The 17,147-nt window shown below is 51.9% G+C and overlaps 1 protein-coding gene across 3 annotated transcripts in view; it reads right to left on the reverse strand.

Annotated features, from left to right (window-relative positions):
* Nucleotides 1–17,147, reverse strand: part of Acot11 (acyl-CoA thioesterase 11) — a 49,816-nt gene that overhangs the window by 13,757 nt on the left and 18,912 nt on the right. For all 3 annotated transcript variants that reach the window (XM_013348559.2, XM_026782050.1, XM_005353507.2), the window contains exons 2-6: nucleotides 6,406–6,613; nucleotides 5,748–5,817; nucleotides 1,982–2,042; nucleotides 1,009–1,107; nucleotides 537–672 (exon numbers count right to left, since the gene is read on the reverse strand). In XM_013348559.2, coding sequence (XP_013204013.1) covers nucleotides 537–672; nucleotides 1,009–1,107; nucleotides 1,982–2,042; nucleotides 5,748–5,817; nucleotides 6,406–6,601 — 562 coding nt within the window. In that variant the 5' untranslated portion in view covers nucleotides 6,602–6,613. The remainder of the gene's footprint in view (nucleotides 1–536; nucleotides 673–1,008; nucleotides 1,108–1,981; nucleotides 2,043–5,747; nucleotides 5,818–6,405; nucleotides 6,614–17,147) is intronic.

The following is a 17,147-nucleotide window of genomic DNA, read 5'->3' on the forward strand; positions in this document are numbered from 1 at the left end:
CTGGGGTAAAAATAGGAAACCAAATAACACACATGTTACTTAAATCTACAGGGAGCCTCCCTAGAAAGATATTCAAAACCAGGTAGCAGTCTTTGCCTCGGGAGAGATGACCTGAACTCTGGGATGGAAGGAGCCTTGCTTTTCATCTTTTTTTATTTTTGTGGGTGAAAAAAGAAAACATAAACACTTGTGCACAGACACTTTAAAATTCCTCTACGTCTTCAAAGCCTCGCCCAGCAATACTGTCCCATACTATCATCCCATACATCTCCAAAGGCCCAAATGGATTGTGAGTGACAGGGATTTCAGTAAGTTCCCACCCCATCTCCACTGCCGCTGGGCTGTGACGGAGTGTGTCCAGCACCTGCTTTACCTGGAAGGGATCTGAAGACCCAGGAGGCCAGAGGAGTCTCAGGCCACCAGGGGCACAGGTCCATAGGGAGTCCCTTCCTCCTTCCACTCAAAGGGGGTTTGAGGACACCAGCTGCCCTCCTGTGTATACCCAGCTGCCCTCTTATGCATATACCCACACTCACCATCCTGGATGGCACAGTGGGCCAGGAGGTCCTTGATAGTGTCTGCGTAGACTAGCCGCATGCGTCGGCGCTCAGCTGCCACCCCATGTTCCGTTTTCTCCTCCTCTGTCACTGGTATGACCTGCTTCAGCTTCACCTGTTGGCCAAGAGACCAGGGGACAAGTTTCCTGAGACAGCACAGTGGCCTGCCTGAAGCTGGTATGGCTTTCTGGGGGACAGGGAGCACTCCAGAGATCTCCCCCCTCCGTGTCCACCTTCCTGTCCCCATTCTCACTAACGTCTCCACGACCCCTTCTTGGGCAAAGGCCCAGAATACAGAGGGATCTGTTTAGAACGCAGTGTTCTGAAGACTCCTCCTGTTGAAATATGCAGGAAGAGATGGGGAAAGGAGGAGGCGGCTCCTTGGGAGGATCGCAGAGGGTCCCACTGGAGGAAGAGTGGGTATAACAGAGCAGCAGGGACAGCTGTCTACCTTGGAGAGCTCCCGGTGGGCCACAAAGGTAGCCAGGGCCTTGCACACACTCCATTGCTTCTCGGAGCACAGGTCCTCAGAGACCACCTGGATGCCCACCTGGAGAGAGGGGGGGTGGGGGGAGGGAAGGAAGCTGACCACTCAAGGCCTGCAGCTTGGGGAGACTAAGGAGCCACCCAGGCTGGGTCTCTGGAGTTTCTATGTCACCATCAGGTGTGGAACACCAGGGACATGGAGTTGGTTCTGACTTTCCCTTGATTCCCTGGAAAACCTTGGGCAGTTCCCTTCTCTGAGTTTGTGTCCTCATCTATAGAATGGGAGTGCTCACTGAAACGGGTTAGAATGTGCCCCTGCCCACTGTTGATACTGAAAGAACAGATCTGTGGGATGCCTAGGGAGGCACTGGGCATCTGTGTGCTGCCCAGAAGCACGGTCAAGACCCTGTTCCTCCAACCTCTGGGGCTCTCACGAATCAACGGCTCACTAGATAAAGTTGCGGGACCTAAATGAAGCCTAGGAGAAGAAATGAAGTCCTTGGTAGCTCACAAAGCCTGCACATCATCACGCTATCCTCTGACTAAACCTTCAGGGTCCTGAATGTAGGAGCCATGGCCCACTGTATGGATGTGGGGATGGAAACCACTGAGGTGAGCTAATAGGAGAAGGCCCAGTCTCTCCCACTGCAGCACCGTGACCAGATACAGTACTGCCTTCCTCGGCCTTCACCACCTGCTACTGAACGTGTCTGGCCAGGAGAGGAAGCCCTGAGCAAGCCCGCTCCCCTTCCTGGCCTCCCTGCTCTCTCCTGGCTATGGGGTATTATCAAGGAAGGCCTTAGGGTGCTCCTCTCCTAGTCAGCCATTTTGGAACTCTAGTCAGGGACCCATGATGTGAAAGGTCTTGGGTCTGAATCTTCAAAGACAGAGTGGAACAGAAATGCCATCCCGCCCCCAGCAGGGCCAGCCACACACACCTCCATGCTGGAGTTGAAGGCCCGGTTCACCTTGGCCTTGATATTCACCACTTGGCCGACACTGGGGAGAGAAAATCAGGAGGTGAGGCTTCCAGAGGGAACGAGGAGGGGCCTCAGACACCCAGCACCTCAGAGATGGGGGGGGTAACTGACAAAAGCACTGAAGACTCCCAGAGTACATTCACATCTGCAGTGTCCCCAAGCCAGCAGACATGAGCACTCAGAAGTTCCTGGTGGCAACATTAGAGCTTCTAGAAGTGCCTGGTTTTACGCCTCTCGATTCCTCCTTCTTCCTACAATGTTCAGGGGCTACGTGGCCTCATTTTGCCTACAGTTCCCTCCCTGAGGCAGCTCCCCTACCCCACGGTGTCCAGAGCTCACCTTCCAACATTCCTCCTGGAGTGTGACCTCCGCCTCCCCAACCCTTAAACCACACTGGGCCAAAGCCCCTGGCTTTTGTTCTCTCTCCTTCTGTCTCATTTCTGTGGTTCGTAAAGCCAGGGCCTGTGTGGGGCAGCCACATGCTCGACTGGGAGCCACATCCCTGCCCCGGGAGCATATGTTTTGCTCACCAACACCCCAAGCCCATGCGGCAGGGCAAGACCTCCATAAACAGTGACCACTGAGTCAACACATTCACATTCATCAAACGCTGCCAAGTGCCGATGGCTGGAGCGAGGAGTGGGCAGGGAAATGGGGCACTTCAAGGTGCTGTGTGTGCATTGCCACATCTGAATCTCCACCTTGAAGATGGGTTTGGAGGGGGTTGAACATCAGAGATGTTAAGTCATTTGTCCAAGGTCACCCAGCTAACAAGGTCTCCCAACTAATGCCAAGCAAGGCCAGGATTCAAGATGGGCTGTGTTGACTGAACCAGCCCAGATCTTCCCAGCTGTAGCCTGTCCTTCCAGAGATACTTCACAAGTCCACATAGGTCTCCAGGGAGCCACCTAGCTTGCCTTGCACCTAACTGGAGACAGCAGAGTGTGCCCAGCTGATGGGCTATGGAGATGAGGAGGGCAAAAGGCTGGAAAGCTGGTCCAGTTCAATCACTGTGACCTCAAGAAGTCCTTTGACCTCTCTGCACCTTGGCTCATGAACATGCAGAGTGCACTCCCCCCCCGCAAAAAAATAGCCTGGAAGTATCAGTACCCAGCATTCCAGTCACAAGGTCACAGTTGTGGCCACACAAGACTAGGTTTGTCGTGGTCTGCTCTAATTGTCACACCACCAGTTGGTGACCTAGGGTAAGTCATGTCACTTCTCTGAGTCCGGTTCCTTGTATGTATAGCTCTGGGGATGCATGGGGACTGCCTAGACCTCTACAGCCCAGTGAGAGGCAGGGTGACTCAGCCCAGCACCTGGCTAGTCAGTTTAGGGGCTTGGAGAGTGACCCTCTCTCCCAGTGCTGGACATGTCACCTCTGTTTCTGTTTTCAGCAATACTGATACTCAGGCAGAAAAGTGTCCCCTGTAACGTATATTTTTACATGCAATTGGCCATGTGTAGCTAAAGCAAGGCAGCAAAGCAGCAACTGTCGGATCCTAGCAACAATGGCATGTCCTAATCCCCATGTGCTTGGAAGTTTCCATGACCGGAAGTTAGAAAAGAGCCAGGCGGTGGTGGCGCACACCTTTGATCCCAGCACTTGGGAGGCAGAGGCAAGTGGATCTCTGTGAGTTCAAGACCAGCCTGGTCTACAGAGTGAGTTTCAGGACAGCCACCGGGAATACACAGAGAAACCCTGCACTGGCTACTCCTCCAGAGGACCCAGGTTCAATTCCAGCATCTACATGGCAGCTCACAAACACCTAAAACTCCAGTTCCAGGGGATCTGATGCCCTCTTCTGGCCTCTGTGAACACTGCATGCACATGGTACAGAGACATCCACGCAGGCAAAACATCAGCACACATAAAATTAGTTTAGAAGTTTAAAAAGAGATAAATAACTTCAAAGTTTCTAATGTTTATGAAAACATATTTTTATAATTGATCAACTTTATTATAAGCTCCCTCTTCTCCTCTACCTCAATGCTGGAGATTGACCCTAGGATCCCAGATTCTACCCCTAAACTGAATTCCAAGATGCCCAGGTTGGCTTTGAACTCACTCTGTAGCTCGTGCTGGTTTTGAATTCATTATCTTCCCACTCTAGGCTCCAGCATAGCTGGGGTTATAGGCTGTGCCACCAGGCCTGTCATAGCCTTTCTTTGTTAAACCCTGATTTACCTAGCTTTGAACTAAGCTTCATCATGGCTGTGTACCTACAGGAGACATCACGGTACGTGGAGGAATTGGTGCCAGTCAGGGTTACAGGCACCCATCAGGGGTCTGGGAATAGATTTCTCACAGGGAATAGGAGATCGGCGATTTAAAATTGACTTATCTTTCTGTGGTGAGAGAAGAGCCTGAGAGGGCTGGAGAGATGACTCGAAGCTTAAGAGCACATACTGCCCTTGTAGGGGATCTGAGTTCAGTTCCCAACATCCATGGCCCATGGCTCACAACCACCTATAAACTCAGCTCCAAGAATTGAATGCTTCTGGCCTCCACTGGCATCTTACACACACACACACAGTTGATTTTCAAACTGGTGGGGAGAAATAATCGGCCATTTTTCAGATGCAGTAATCATGCAGAAATTGTTTAAAATCAATACAGATATGTTTGGAAACATTTTCTTGTCTTGTATTGTTTGGCACAGCGCTCAGGAGGCAGAGGCAGGTGGATCTCTGTGAGTTCAAGGCCAGCCTGGACTACAAGAGCTAGTTCCAAGACAGGTTCCAAAACTACAGAGAAACTACATAGAGTGGGCCCTCCCGCACCAATCGGTAATCAAGAAAATGTCCCACAGGCTTGCCCATCGGCCAACCTGATGGGAGCATTTTCTCACTTCTGAATATGACAACTTGGGTCAAGTTGACATAAAACCAGCCAACACATTAACCAATACTGAGTGTGTAGTGAACGGGTGGCTGACTTGAGTACAGGGACAGGCCAAGCATCCTTCTTATTAGTCACACACTGGGTGCCAGGCAGCCCTGAACAAGCCCTTGGCTTATACACTGGCATGTCTAGGAGTGGGCACTGCAGTAGCAAGAGCTCTAGTGAGGCCTGTCCCGGGCCGAGGGCTCAGCAGCCTCCCTGTGTCCCAGCAGGATGAGGACAGTGACAAAGCCTGCAGGCCAACGACAAGCTTTCTAAGCTGTACGGCCACTGAAAAAGAAAAGGCATCCCCGAGTAAGAGCTGAGATGGGTATGAGCCAAGGCTGGCTCACTCTTCTAGCACAGGCTGGGCCCTGGCACCTTGTCAGAGGAGCCTCCCTAGAGTCCAGTGACAAGGGACCTAGGAAGAAATGTCTGAGATAAAAGAGGTGCTTCCCAGCAAATTCAAGTCCTTCCATTTTTACAGGTAAGGAAAGAAAAGCCCAAAGAGAGATCCACCCAAAATCACATAGCCCTGAGCTGTTGGCTCTGCCTTGGGCCTCCCCGTATGCCACCAGAGGCGTCTTCCCAACCACAAACCTGAGACAACTTCCCTGGCCCCACCCCGGACAGCGTGAAGCAACAGGGCCACTCCTAACCCACCACTATCCCAGGCACTTGCAGAAAGATGCTCCACCCCCAAGACACCATGTCCAAAACCCTCCGTGGACTGAGTCAGCTCCAAGAGCCACACAGCCTGGTAGGTGGGGAGATAGGGATGCAAGCCCTGTGCTGGAGGTGGGGAGACCAGGAGGGTAGTAAAGGCAGAGGGCCACTTACCTAATGGTGTGGTCAAAGTAGATGTCGTCCATGGAAGCCGTGACACAGGGGCAGCCAGCATGCCTCTCCGCTGGCTCAGAACATAAAGACAAATGTTAGCCGCCTCCCCACATCACACAGGCTTCTGATGGCATCCCCCTCTTCCAGAGGCTTCTCCACCATCTTTCTTTTCCCACTTCTGCTTCCGTGCCTCAGTCCTCTGTCCCATCTGGAGCCCTTTCCCTGACCCCATGGCCGGCTAGGGCCTCTCAAACCCTGCTGGTATAGCCAGGTCACAGTGTTAGACCGAGAGGCTGGAGAACGTAAGTGTGACAAAAGCCAACATGGAAAAGGATCGTGCACATCCACAGTCAGTCCGTGCCCGGTCTTTACCAGCCAATTGGGAAATAGCTTTGGTTAAGGCTGCAGTAGCGGTGGACCGGGACAGCTGCATGGCACCAACACCCAGGGCTAAGGGACTAGAAGAGATGGACAGGCTGCTCAGACAGCTAGGAGATGAACAGAGGCTTTGAGACAAGGGACCAGCAGGAACTAAGGCCCGAGGACAAGTGTGGTGATCATCAGAGAGAAAGGGACCCTCTTTAAAGACTAAGGCCCCCTACCCAGGTTCCACAGGGCAAGCGGTGGGGACGCGATGGAGTCTGAAGCAGAGCCTCACCTGACAGGCAGGCCGTGGTGTCGATCCATTTGAGCAACTGTCCGATGCTCAGCTCCCCACGGTGGTTGGTGTGGCAGGGCAGCACCAACTGGCTCATCTGCACCTCCGTGGGGTTCCGGTACTCCTCGCCCTCTGCCATGGTATCTTCGTGCTCTGGATGTGAGATTGACTTCCGGGATGTGCGACCAGAGAACATAGAGGCGAAGCCCTGGGGACAGGGGAGGACAACATGGTCGGCCAGCATTCTGCATGTCTCTGTTCTGACAACCCTGGCACCTCAAGTAGAGGAGGAGGAGCAGCGCGGACCACCTCCCACCAGCCCAATCAAGAATGGCCACCATGACCCATGATCCTCCAGTGCATGCTCTCAGCTCTCAGAGTTCAGGGGAATGCCACCTGTGCCAGCTCCCTCCCGGGGGCGTGTCTTCTTCCTTGTTACAACTTGAGGGCAACTTTTACAGTTTCCCTTTAGATTGATCTATTTTCTTTCTTTCTTTTCTTTTCTTTTTTTTTGTTTGTTTGTTTTTGTTTTTCAAGACAGGGTTTCTCTGTAGCTTTGGAGCCTGTCATGGAACTAGCTCTGTAGATTAGGCTGACCTTGAACTCACAGAGTTCCAACTGCCTCTGCCTCCTGAGTGCTGGGATTAAAGGCATGTTCCTGACAATCTATTTTTTTTAAAACAGCATCTCACATTGACTGAGTTCTTGCTTTCCTTCAGTCTCTAAAAGTCTGGAATTATAGGCATGCCACCATATATCATCCTTGGGTTTCTCTCTTGAAAGACTTCCCCTCCCAAAAGAGATGGTAGGGGCCTAGAGAGATGACTCAGCATGTAAGAGCACTGGCAGCAAAGTCCTGGGGACCAGAGTTTAGATCCCAGCACCCACATAGCAAGCAGAACATGATGGTATAAATGAGAATGCCCCCTGCCATGGGCTCATATACTTGAATGCTTGGTCCCCAGCCGATGGAACTGTTTAGGAAGGATCAGGAGGTGTGGCCTTGTTGGAGGAGGTGTCACTAGAGCAGGCTCTGAGGTTTCTAAAGCCCATGCCATTTCCAGTTAGTTCTCTGCATCAGGGCTGTATCTCAGCTGTTGCTCCAGTGCCATGCGTGCCTATCTACTGCCATAGTCCGTGCCATGATGGTCACGAGCTCACCCTCTGAAACTGTAAGCCCCCAATAAACTCTTCTGCAAGTCGCTTTGGTCATGGTGTCTCTTCACGGAAAAAGCCACTAAAACACTAAGCACCCTACAAACTCCTGTGACTCCAGCCCCAAGGTGGGCAGAGCCAGGAGGGAACCATGGTGGCACTCATGAGAGGGAAAGGGACCGTCCTGCCTGAGAACAGGAAAGGGTGCACCAAGCTCGAAGCCTCACCTCTCATGTGTGGGTTCCAGAACTTTCTCTGTTGGCTCTTAAGTTGTGTCTGATGACTGACAATGACTACCCAGAACCCCAAAGCCAATAGATCTGAGAAACACCGGAGCTCACTGGCTTCCAGCCTAGCTAAGAAAATTTGGGTTCTGGGTTCAGAGAGAAACTCTGCCTCAAAGGAACAGGTGGAAAGTGGTGAAGGAAGATCCTCGATGCCTTCTTTTGGCCTCTGTGCATGCGCACACACATACACACACTCACATACACACACACACACACTCACACACACACGCTTACACAGACAATATTAATAAAGAAATGTTTTAAATGTCGCAGGTCTATACATGGAGTGCCATGTCTCTATCTCAGCATTAAAAAGGAAGGAAATTCTGGCATATTTTCAAAAATACGTGAAAGGTATGGACATTGTACTGAGACACAGCAGTCACCAAAGGACAAACATGAGAAGTCACTCACAGGACACCCTTGGATCATATTCATAGTACCATGGTATAACTAAGGACTGAGCTACTGCTTAATGGGGTGGCTAGGGAGGGGACTCTGGTTCAAAAAGGTGGAAAGTTCTGGAGATAGGGGTCAAGGGAGCCCAATATAAATGCAGTTAATCCCACTGAACTATACATTTTAAGATGTTTAACTTCTAGGTCTGGTAGTATACACCTTCAATCCCAGAATTGGATACAGGAGGGAGAGACACCTAGATCTCCGTGGGTCAAGGCCAGCCAGAACTACACAGAGAGTCCCGTACCAGCCAGGGCTCCTCAGTGAGATGCTGCTTAAAAAAATAACAATGAGAACATCTCACGCAGTGAACTAGAAAACAAATAGAGCAAACGCTCCAAGTCAAAGCAGACGGCCAAGCTGCACTGGAAACAGTAAGACCCAAGGAAGAGCACACTGTGAAAAGTGACAGCCAGGCTCTCCAATGGTCTGAGAACCAGGAAGGACATTGGTGTGGTGGACATTCACTGCCGTGACTGCCGATGCATTGCCACAATCTCAGAGGCATGGCGGTCCAGGCAAGCGTCTGCAGGCTCATACTGTGGGCACATTCACGGTGGCCCTGGGCACTGCAGCGTCCTGTAAGTTTGGTGCAGCTTTGAACCAAGAAAGAAGGCGTATGCTGATTTCTACAGGAATTACGATTCCATGAGAGATTTAGGAAGAGACAAGGAAGGCTGGTATCACAGTGCCAAGGAAGGCTGGTATCACAGTACCGAGTGAATGGTAAGGAATCCTGTGGATGGAGTTCCATGAGGCTCACCATTGACCTGTGTTGCCAAACAATGAAACATGGATGTGTGGGCTAAGGAGTAGCTTCTCTCAGTAAACAATTAACAGCTATTAGACAAAAGGAAAAAAAGTGAGACCTGGGGTTGGGGGCAGGAAAGGGAAGGAAGGGGATAAAAGGAAGACTCATTCTCCTCCTGTGCAGGAGGCCTGAGTCTGTGGAGCCTGGGAATCGCTCCCAACACAGTGTCCCACACGGGTCCTCATCCCCACAGGCCACAGACCCCTTTCTCAGGCTCTCCTCTTCTTGAGGGCCTCGGAAGGAATACCTCAGTCAGCACTGCCTTCTTCATCATTCAGATCTACTGACTAAGGTGTCCTGGGTATCACTGTCAGTCACCTGACCCAGATGAAGAGCCAACAGAGAAAGTTCTGCACCCCACATATGAGAAGTGGGGCTTCAAGCTTGGTGTACCTTTTCCTACTCTGCAGACGGAAGCGGGGGACATACCTGGTAGCCCTTCTGATAAGAGACCTGCTGTCCCATCTCAGTTTGCCTGTCCCCCTAGTCAGAAGTGTGCAGAGCTGGGCACACAGGCACTTGTGAGAAGGATTGATGCGGGGGCAGCAAACACTGGGTTCCCGTTCTCGCAGTCAGCGGTGACTGCAGTGGCGGTCACAGTCACAGCTTGCTGACACAGCACGTAGGTGCTGTACTCTCCCAGGGGTACACGTGTGATGATCTAATGTTATCCTAACCACAGACTTGTGAGGCAGGCGCTCTAGTAACACCATGTCACAGACAAGGAAACTGAGGCAGGAAGTGACAGCATAGCCCAGCGGCAGTCCTGGGGCCCTGATTGTGATGTGAACTCCTTTCGGCTATATATATGGCCCCCGGGGTCTCCTAGGACAAGAGGAGGCTAAGGCTCCGGGCCTCGGAAACAGCAGCACAAAACCTCAGCCAGTCGCATGACAGGAACAGGTGTGAGCCCACTTCAGCTATGGGAGGAGGACAGAGCTGGCTCTTGGGCCACAGTCGCTCATCAAGGTCCTGGAGCGAACCTGATAAACTCAAAACCTCCCAAGGTAACTTGTTCAAAGCACATGACTCCTAGCCTAGCATGATAGAGATGAACCAGGCCTGTCTAACTGCTGTGCCTCCTAGAGATGCACCTTCTCCTAAGAGTCCCTGGGTGCAAAGCAGCACGAGGCCCCAAGGGGAGAAGAGGGCAGCAGACCTAGGAACTCTTGGCCTGGTTGGGAGTCCACACATGACAGTTACCCACCTTTCAGGCTCTCAAGGGCTGCCTGATGGCTGCTACACTCAAGCAGCAGGATCCATTACCATGGAAACCACTGCCAAAAGCCTCTCCAGCCTGACTGTGCACTGGGGGTCTGCATGGATGTTGATATAAGTGGCTTAGCGTTCTGGAAGTGGTACCACAGGGAGGAGGCAGGTAGGCTCCATTTTCCTACCCCATTTTCATGGTGAGGAGCTCTTAGAACCTTCTAGATGCCCAAGCAACAAGATCAGGGCCTCCAATTGCTATCGCATAAGTGTCTCAGACTCCACTCTCTCGCTGGGCTCAATCCCAGCAGCCAAGGTGGAAGGCAGCCAGCAGGAGGCAGGGGTGTGTGCCCCACGCAAGTTTCAGCCAATGGGGACTGGAGAGCACGGCCACTCCTCCCAGGAGAGCAGAAGTCTGGGATGAAGTCAGGGCCAGGCAGGCAGGGCCAAGACAGCTGACAGGGAGGGCGGGCATGTGGAGGTCAGAGACAGACCTTCCCAGACTGCAGCTCTGCCAGGCACTGGCTCCAGACCACCCCAAACCTGGCCAGATTTGAGTCCTGACTTAGGCCCCAGCTGACCATGCCATCCTTGGGCTTGGGTTCCCTTCCTCCTGGCCAATGTCACATCACAGACCTATCAGGTCAAAGAAGAAAAAACTACCTTGTCCAAACCCTCTACAGTGAGAGATGAGACACAAAGCGAAAGGCTACCCAGTGTCACCTAGATGGAGAGCCAATAAAAGCCCTCACGATCCAGGCTGCTGCTAGGCAACCTGACAACAGCCTCTCCTCCATTTCCTCCATGGTACAAATAGCCAAGTCCCAGTGATCCCTGCTCCTTAAATGTGTGGTTCAGTTTCTCACTGTACATCTTTCCACAGCCTGGCCTCAGGTCCCCACACTCTACTGGCCACTCTCAGACTCCACTAAAACAAAACCCTCAGCCACAGCCACTTGCTACACCTTGCCTCCCAAGGCAGCCTAATCAGGCCTCCATGATGCTGACCCCACCACAGGTCTCCTTGTGGCACTCTGCCTTCCTAAAAAGTAGTCCTACCAGGCATGTCCCTTGCTCGAGACCATTGGATGGCTCTCCACCGCTGTCAGGCTTGAGATCCAGCCACTGTGAGTCCTGTCACTAAGTCCAACAGCTGTTCTCACGGCTCCGAATGTCACGGCATCCTCAGAGTACCTTCTCGCTCCAGTTCTGTTCTCCTGTTGTAAGAACCCCGCACCTGGCCCTGCCTCTTCTTCCCCCTTTCTCATATTGTCTCCATCACAGCACAGACCAAGCAGTGCTGTCTCCCCATCGGGATAAGGAGAGGAACCCAGGCCAGGCACAGAGCAGGTGCCCATAACCACCTGTGGAAGAGAGAGAGGAAACGGAGCTCGAGTTGAGCCTTGAAGCATGAAGGCAGGTCTAGGGTATGATGAGGCTACCCAGGAGGAGGGAACAGCCTACAGCGGTTAGTAAGGGCAGGCAGCACAGCCTGTGGGTCAATTCTAGAACCACAGCCCTAGGGCAAAAGAGACGATACCCTGGAGGGAGAGGTAGGCAGGAGAGACTCTGAAGTAACTCATGAAAGAGGTGTTGGGCCACCTAGTTTGGGTTCAAGTGCAGTTACGTAATAAGTCTGTAGGATCTCAGAGCAAGCTGTTCCACCTCTTTACAGGCCTCAGTTTCCTTGCCCATGGACCTAGAGTCAGAGGCAGACAAATCTCTGTGAATTCTACGTCAGTCTGGTCTACATAGAGAGCTCCAGGACAGTCCAATCTACATAGAAAGACCCCATCTCAAAAAAAAAGAAAAAAGAAAAAAAAAGAAATGTGATCGTAATACCTGCTTCCAAGGGTCATCTCAGGAATGACACTAAAGGAGATCAAACCTATTACGATATTACGCTCCTGGCACACGTCCAGCCACAGAGAATATTTATTGAGCACTATCTAACACTATAAAACTGAGTCAGACTTCTGAAACTAAGCCAGGAGAAGCTGTCCTTTCTACCGTGAACTCAGCAGGGCCACCGAGCAGCTGAGGGTAGGGTAGGGACGGACGCCAATTATCATCCTTCTGGGAGGGATGCTAAGGGAATCTGAAACACCAGCAACCTACGGGCCACTGGACCACAGGGCAGGACTTTGACCCTGGGCACAGACTGCATTAGAGCTCCTCTCTCCCCTCCCCTATCATCCTGTCTCTCACAGGGCCATGAGGAGGACTGGAAGGGCATCCCAAAAGGAGGTGGGAAGAGGACCCTCGGGCCCACCCTGGGAGCCACCAGCCAGGCCCCATGAAAGACCTCATTGTCTGAAGCTGGCAGCACTGTGCCACGTAATGGTGTTGCCTGCACGGAGTGCTGTCCTCAAAAGGAGGCCATGGCCCCAGCCTCTCAGAGGGAGCTGGGTTCAGCCAGGACAACCGCCCAGCCACTGGACCCATCAGGAAGTGAAGAGGCTAGCCTGGGGTACACAGAGACACTGTGGTGTCTAAATGAGAATGGCAGCCCCGTAAACTCGTGTGTTTGAACGTTTGTCCTATGTTATCATATGCCACCTCACCTCTCCCAAACCACCACCACCACCGCATGCACGCGCACGCGCGTGTACACACACACACACACACACACACACACACGCTGTTGGAAGAACGTAGGAGGTATAGCCTAGTGTGTCTCTGGGTGGGTTTCGAGGTTTCAAAAGCCCCCACTATTCCCAGTTCTCTCCTCTGCCTCCTACTTGCACACAAGGACGCAAGCTCTCAGCTGCTTCTCCATTGCCGAGCATCTCCGCCTGCTGCCATGCTCCCCGTCAGGATGGTCAAGGACTCACCCGCTGAAACTGTTGGCAAATCCCTCAGTTAACTCTTACAAGATGCCTTGATGCCTTGATCATGGCGTTTTTATCACGGTAACAGAAAAGTAACTAATACAGACACTGTCTCAAAAATATAAAATAAAATAAAATAAATAAAACCATGGGAAATAAGCAGGGGCCAAGATGTGGAGACAGGACTCCTTAGTGTCCTGGCAGGAGTGTAGAAGTGTTGAACACCTGTGGAAGGCCATTTCCTCAGAAAAGAAAGTTGAACCGAGGGTCTGGAGACATTGGTCAAAGTGAAGAGCATGTGGCGTTCTTGCAGGAGAACATCACCAGAGCTCAGTTCCCAGCACCCACTTCAGAAGGCTCGCAAATGTCTAAAGTCCAGCCCCAGAGACTCTGGCGCCCTCTTCTGACCTCAGTGAGCAGGCACACATGCACAAGCCTGCACGTGTACAAAACGTACACATAATTTACCATCATTTTTAAAGTTCTTTTTTTAATTTATTTATTTATTTATTATGTATACAATATTCTTTCTGCATGTATGCCTGAAGGCCAGAAGAGGGCACCAGACCTCATTACAGATGGTTGTGAGCCACCATGTGGTTGCTGGGAATTGAACTCAGGACCTTTGGAAGAGCAGGCAATGCTCTTAATCACTGAGCCATCTCTCCAGCCCCATCATTTTCAAAGTTAATCAGAAACACCTAATATCTGAGACCTCCTGCTCCTAGTATAGTCCCAAGACTTTTTTTTTAATTTTTCAAAGAAATCAAAATAAGTCCTCAAAACAAAAAAAAAAAAAAACAAAACACACACACACACACAGGTATACAAGCTTCAAGTTCAATTAGAGACCCTGTCTCAACAAATATGGTAAAGAACAACATGAAGAAGACACACAACATCGACCTCTGGCCCCATCCACCCGCACACAGACACATAGGAACCCATGCACACACACACTCACACACACAGCTGGGAGAGCAGAGAACGCCAGCCTGGCACACGGTGGGAGCCCGGGGAACAGGGGTCATTAGTTCTGGGGATCATCATCTTTCAAATGGCCCTTGGCCAAACTGTCAAGACCTTCCAGCTCTGAAAGGCAGGAAGAACTGCCTACTCAGGCCTCCAAGCCATGTACACCTCCCCCCAGTAATGCGCTCCACGGTGACGCTATTATTTAACTCTGGGAGCATTAAAGCAAAGAGACACACAGAGCAGGAATCCTCTCTCGACTCCTGGTAGCCACAAGGCCTAGGAAGCAAGTCTGGCCTGTCGTGACATAAATACAAGAGTCTGTTCAGTGGGCCCCCAGTTCCAATTAATGCCAACCACAGGCAGGAGGAATGCAGACCATTCTAGAACACAACACATCATCATCTGTCTCCCTCCCCCCTAAGGATAAAAATAACCTCATCTGCGATAGGGTGCCTGCCATCAGCTAGTCCCCAGACCTGCCCAGGCCCACCAAGGAGCTGTCAGGGGACCAAACATGGGAATATAGTCGGAAGGCGATCCCACACATACACATATACATCATCTGCCCCACGGAGAAATGCTGGAAGAGCTCTCAATGATGCAATGAGCTGGAGTCCAGGCAAGTCCCACATCCTGCTCAAGGAGCCAAGGCTGGAGGCCGCGCCTCCTACTGGTCTACCTGTGCCTTTGTTCTAGCATCTTGAGACTACAGTACTAAACTACCAGCAGCTGCAACTGCAGAGCTCTCTCTGCTGAAGTCTGCCCACCTGATGCTTCCAGCGGCGTATCAGGTGCAAAAATTTAAACACAGACCTAGATTTTTTTTTTTTTTTATGGTATGGACTGCCTTGAGGAGAACAGGCATGCCTGCCTCCACTTCCATCCAAGGTGTTGTGAGGATTAACACAGATCTCTGAAACCACAGGCACCTGGTTCACAGTGAAGTGCCATGGGGGTGCGGGGGGGCACTATGTGGAAGAGGCTGGAGAGCAAGGGGTAGCTGGGTCGACATCCCAGAGCCCAGCAGCCCACCTCCCACTTTGGGAAACAGGAATGTGGAGAAGGAAGATTCTAGAGTCTGGATGGCATTTGAGTCTAATCCAGCCCAAGCCTCTCTGGAGGGCCCTGGGTATCTCTCTTCTCTTCTGTCAGCCACTCTGTAGCCCCAGGAGGCAGTTTCCTTGTCTGTAAAATGAGACTCTAAAGACTTAGTAAGGATGACCTGGGCTGCCAACAAGGGGACACAGACAAAAAAAACTTTGTCAATCACAGATGCTCTGACCTCTGTCCGTGCGAGGACCTGCCACCACGCTGGGGCTGCCTGCCCAGGAAGTAGGTCTAAGCAGGCTGCTGCCCCAGAGTCAGGGTTCAGGTGAGAACAGACTAGGCAAGAAGTAGTAGCATGGGAAATGTTGTCACATCCAGGGGTGCGGGGATCATGTGACCAGGATTCAGCTTTCCCCTGGACAGCATCCCTGCCCCAACTGCTCTGTATTGTCTGGGCACTGGGCCTACAATGTACCAGGACTTACAGCCTGTGGAATGTGGGCAAGTATTTCACCCTCTGAACTCAGATTCCTCAGTTCATGAACCTGAGAGGGATAGGTGACATGGTGAGGGGCGGGTGAGATGGAGAATAAGTACCCTCCCTTAAGGACATTTTTGTTTTCAAGATGGGGGTCTCATTCTACAACCCAGACAGATCTCAGACTTACTGTGCAGGCCAGGCTGGTCTCAAACCAGCCAGTGCTTCCTACGCTGCCATGACTTCCATCTGCCATGCTCCACTGTGTTTGCTTTTTTAATCTTCACACAGCCCTAATGGTTGGGTGTCCCATTCCCATTTTACAGATGGAAAAACAGAGGCTTAAGAAGAATAAGTGACTTGCATGTAAATACAGAAGATCACACGGCTGGTAAGGATACAATTGGGACTTGGGACCACACTTGTGTAGCTTTGCTGTATTAACTTCCATCTAGCAGACAGGAGAATCAGTTCTGTCTCTGGGCGATACTACCACAGGCAGGCCAAGCCAGCATCCACACCTATATCTGGGTTCCTGAGACTCCTCCTGGTGTCCTCCTGCAGGGACAGTGTTGGTGTCAGAACCCAGATCAAAACACTTTCGGAAACACAGTCTGTCCAGCGGCTCACCACCAGGGAGGGAAATGCTGGAAGCGACTTAGTCCATCTGTAGCTCTGGGGAATGGGAGTTCACGTGACACCAGCTAGTCAGACCCTGCTCGGGTCCAGTGTTGTAACCCACCACATGCCCTCCTGTGGCTGCCTGGCATGAGCAAGCTTGCCCCAGAAACAGAGGGCCTCACTCCCTCCATTAAACTCCTCTGCTGCCCAGGCCTCCCATCTCCCACCCTCTTCCTCCACGCCTCCCTGTGGGCCTTCTGCCTCAGGCTGTCCGCCACTGCCCACCCCATCACCGAAAGGACTAGAAAGAGACTAGAACGTTTTGAGCACAAGCAGTCTGACCTAAAATGTAAACTGACCCCACTGTGTGGCCCAAGAACCAAACTGACCACACCCAGCCCCAAATCACACTGACATCCAGCAATCCTCCACGGGGAGCCCTGGCACTGAGGGGGGCCATTCAGGGGGTTGTGAAGGAAAGCCCTGGCTTCTCCCCCATCAGAACTCTTCGCCCTCCTCACCACAGGGCCAAGAATGCAGCTCGACCCTGCTTCTGGGTTACCATGGCAACAGGAAGCCAGGCAATGGGCCCAGGCCCTGCCATCCTGCAAGCCACCTCATTTACCCTGGAGCTGGGCACAGCAGCCACGGATATCACAATTCCTTCTGGAGAGGAAAAGAGAACAAGAAGGAAGGGGAAGAAAAAGACAAAGCAGTTATGGGGGTGGGGACAATCAGAGAGAGAAAAGAACGGAGGCTGGGAAGAGGGAGAAAGAAGAGAAAAGAGATGTGGGGGGGAGCAACAGGCTGGGGGCACAACTGCAGAGAGAGAGAGAGAGAGAGAGAGAGAGAGAGAGAGAGAGAGAGAG

Source organism: Microtus ochrogaster, chromosome 10, assembly GCF_000317375.1.
Source record: "Microtus ochrogaster isolate Prairie Vole_2 chromosome 10, MicOch1.0, whole genome shotgun sequence".
NCBI lineage: Eukaryota > Metazoa > Chordata > Mammalia > Rodentia > Cricetidae > Microtus > Microtus ochrogaster.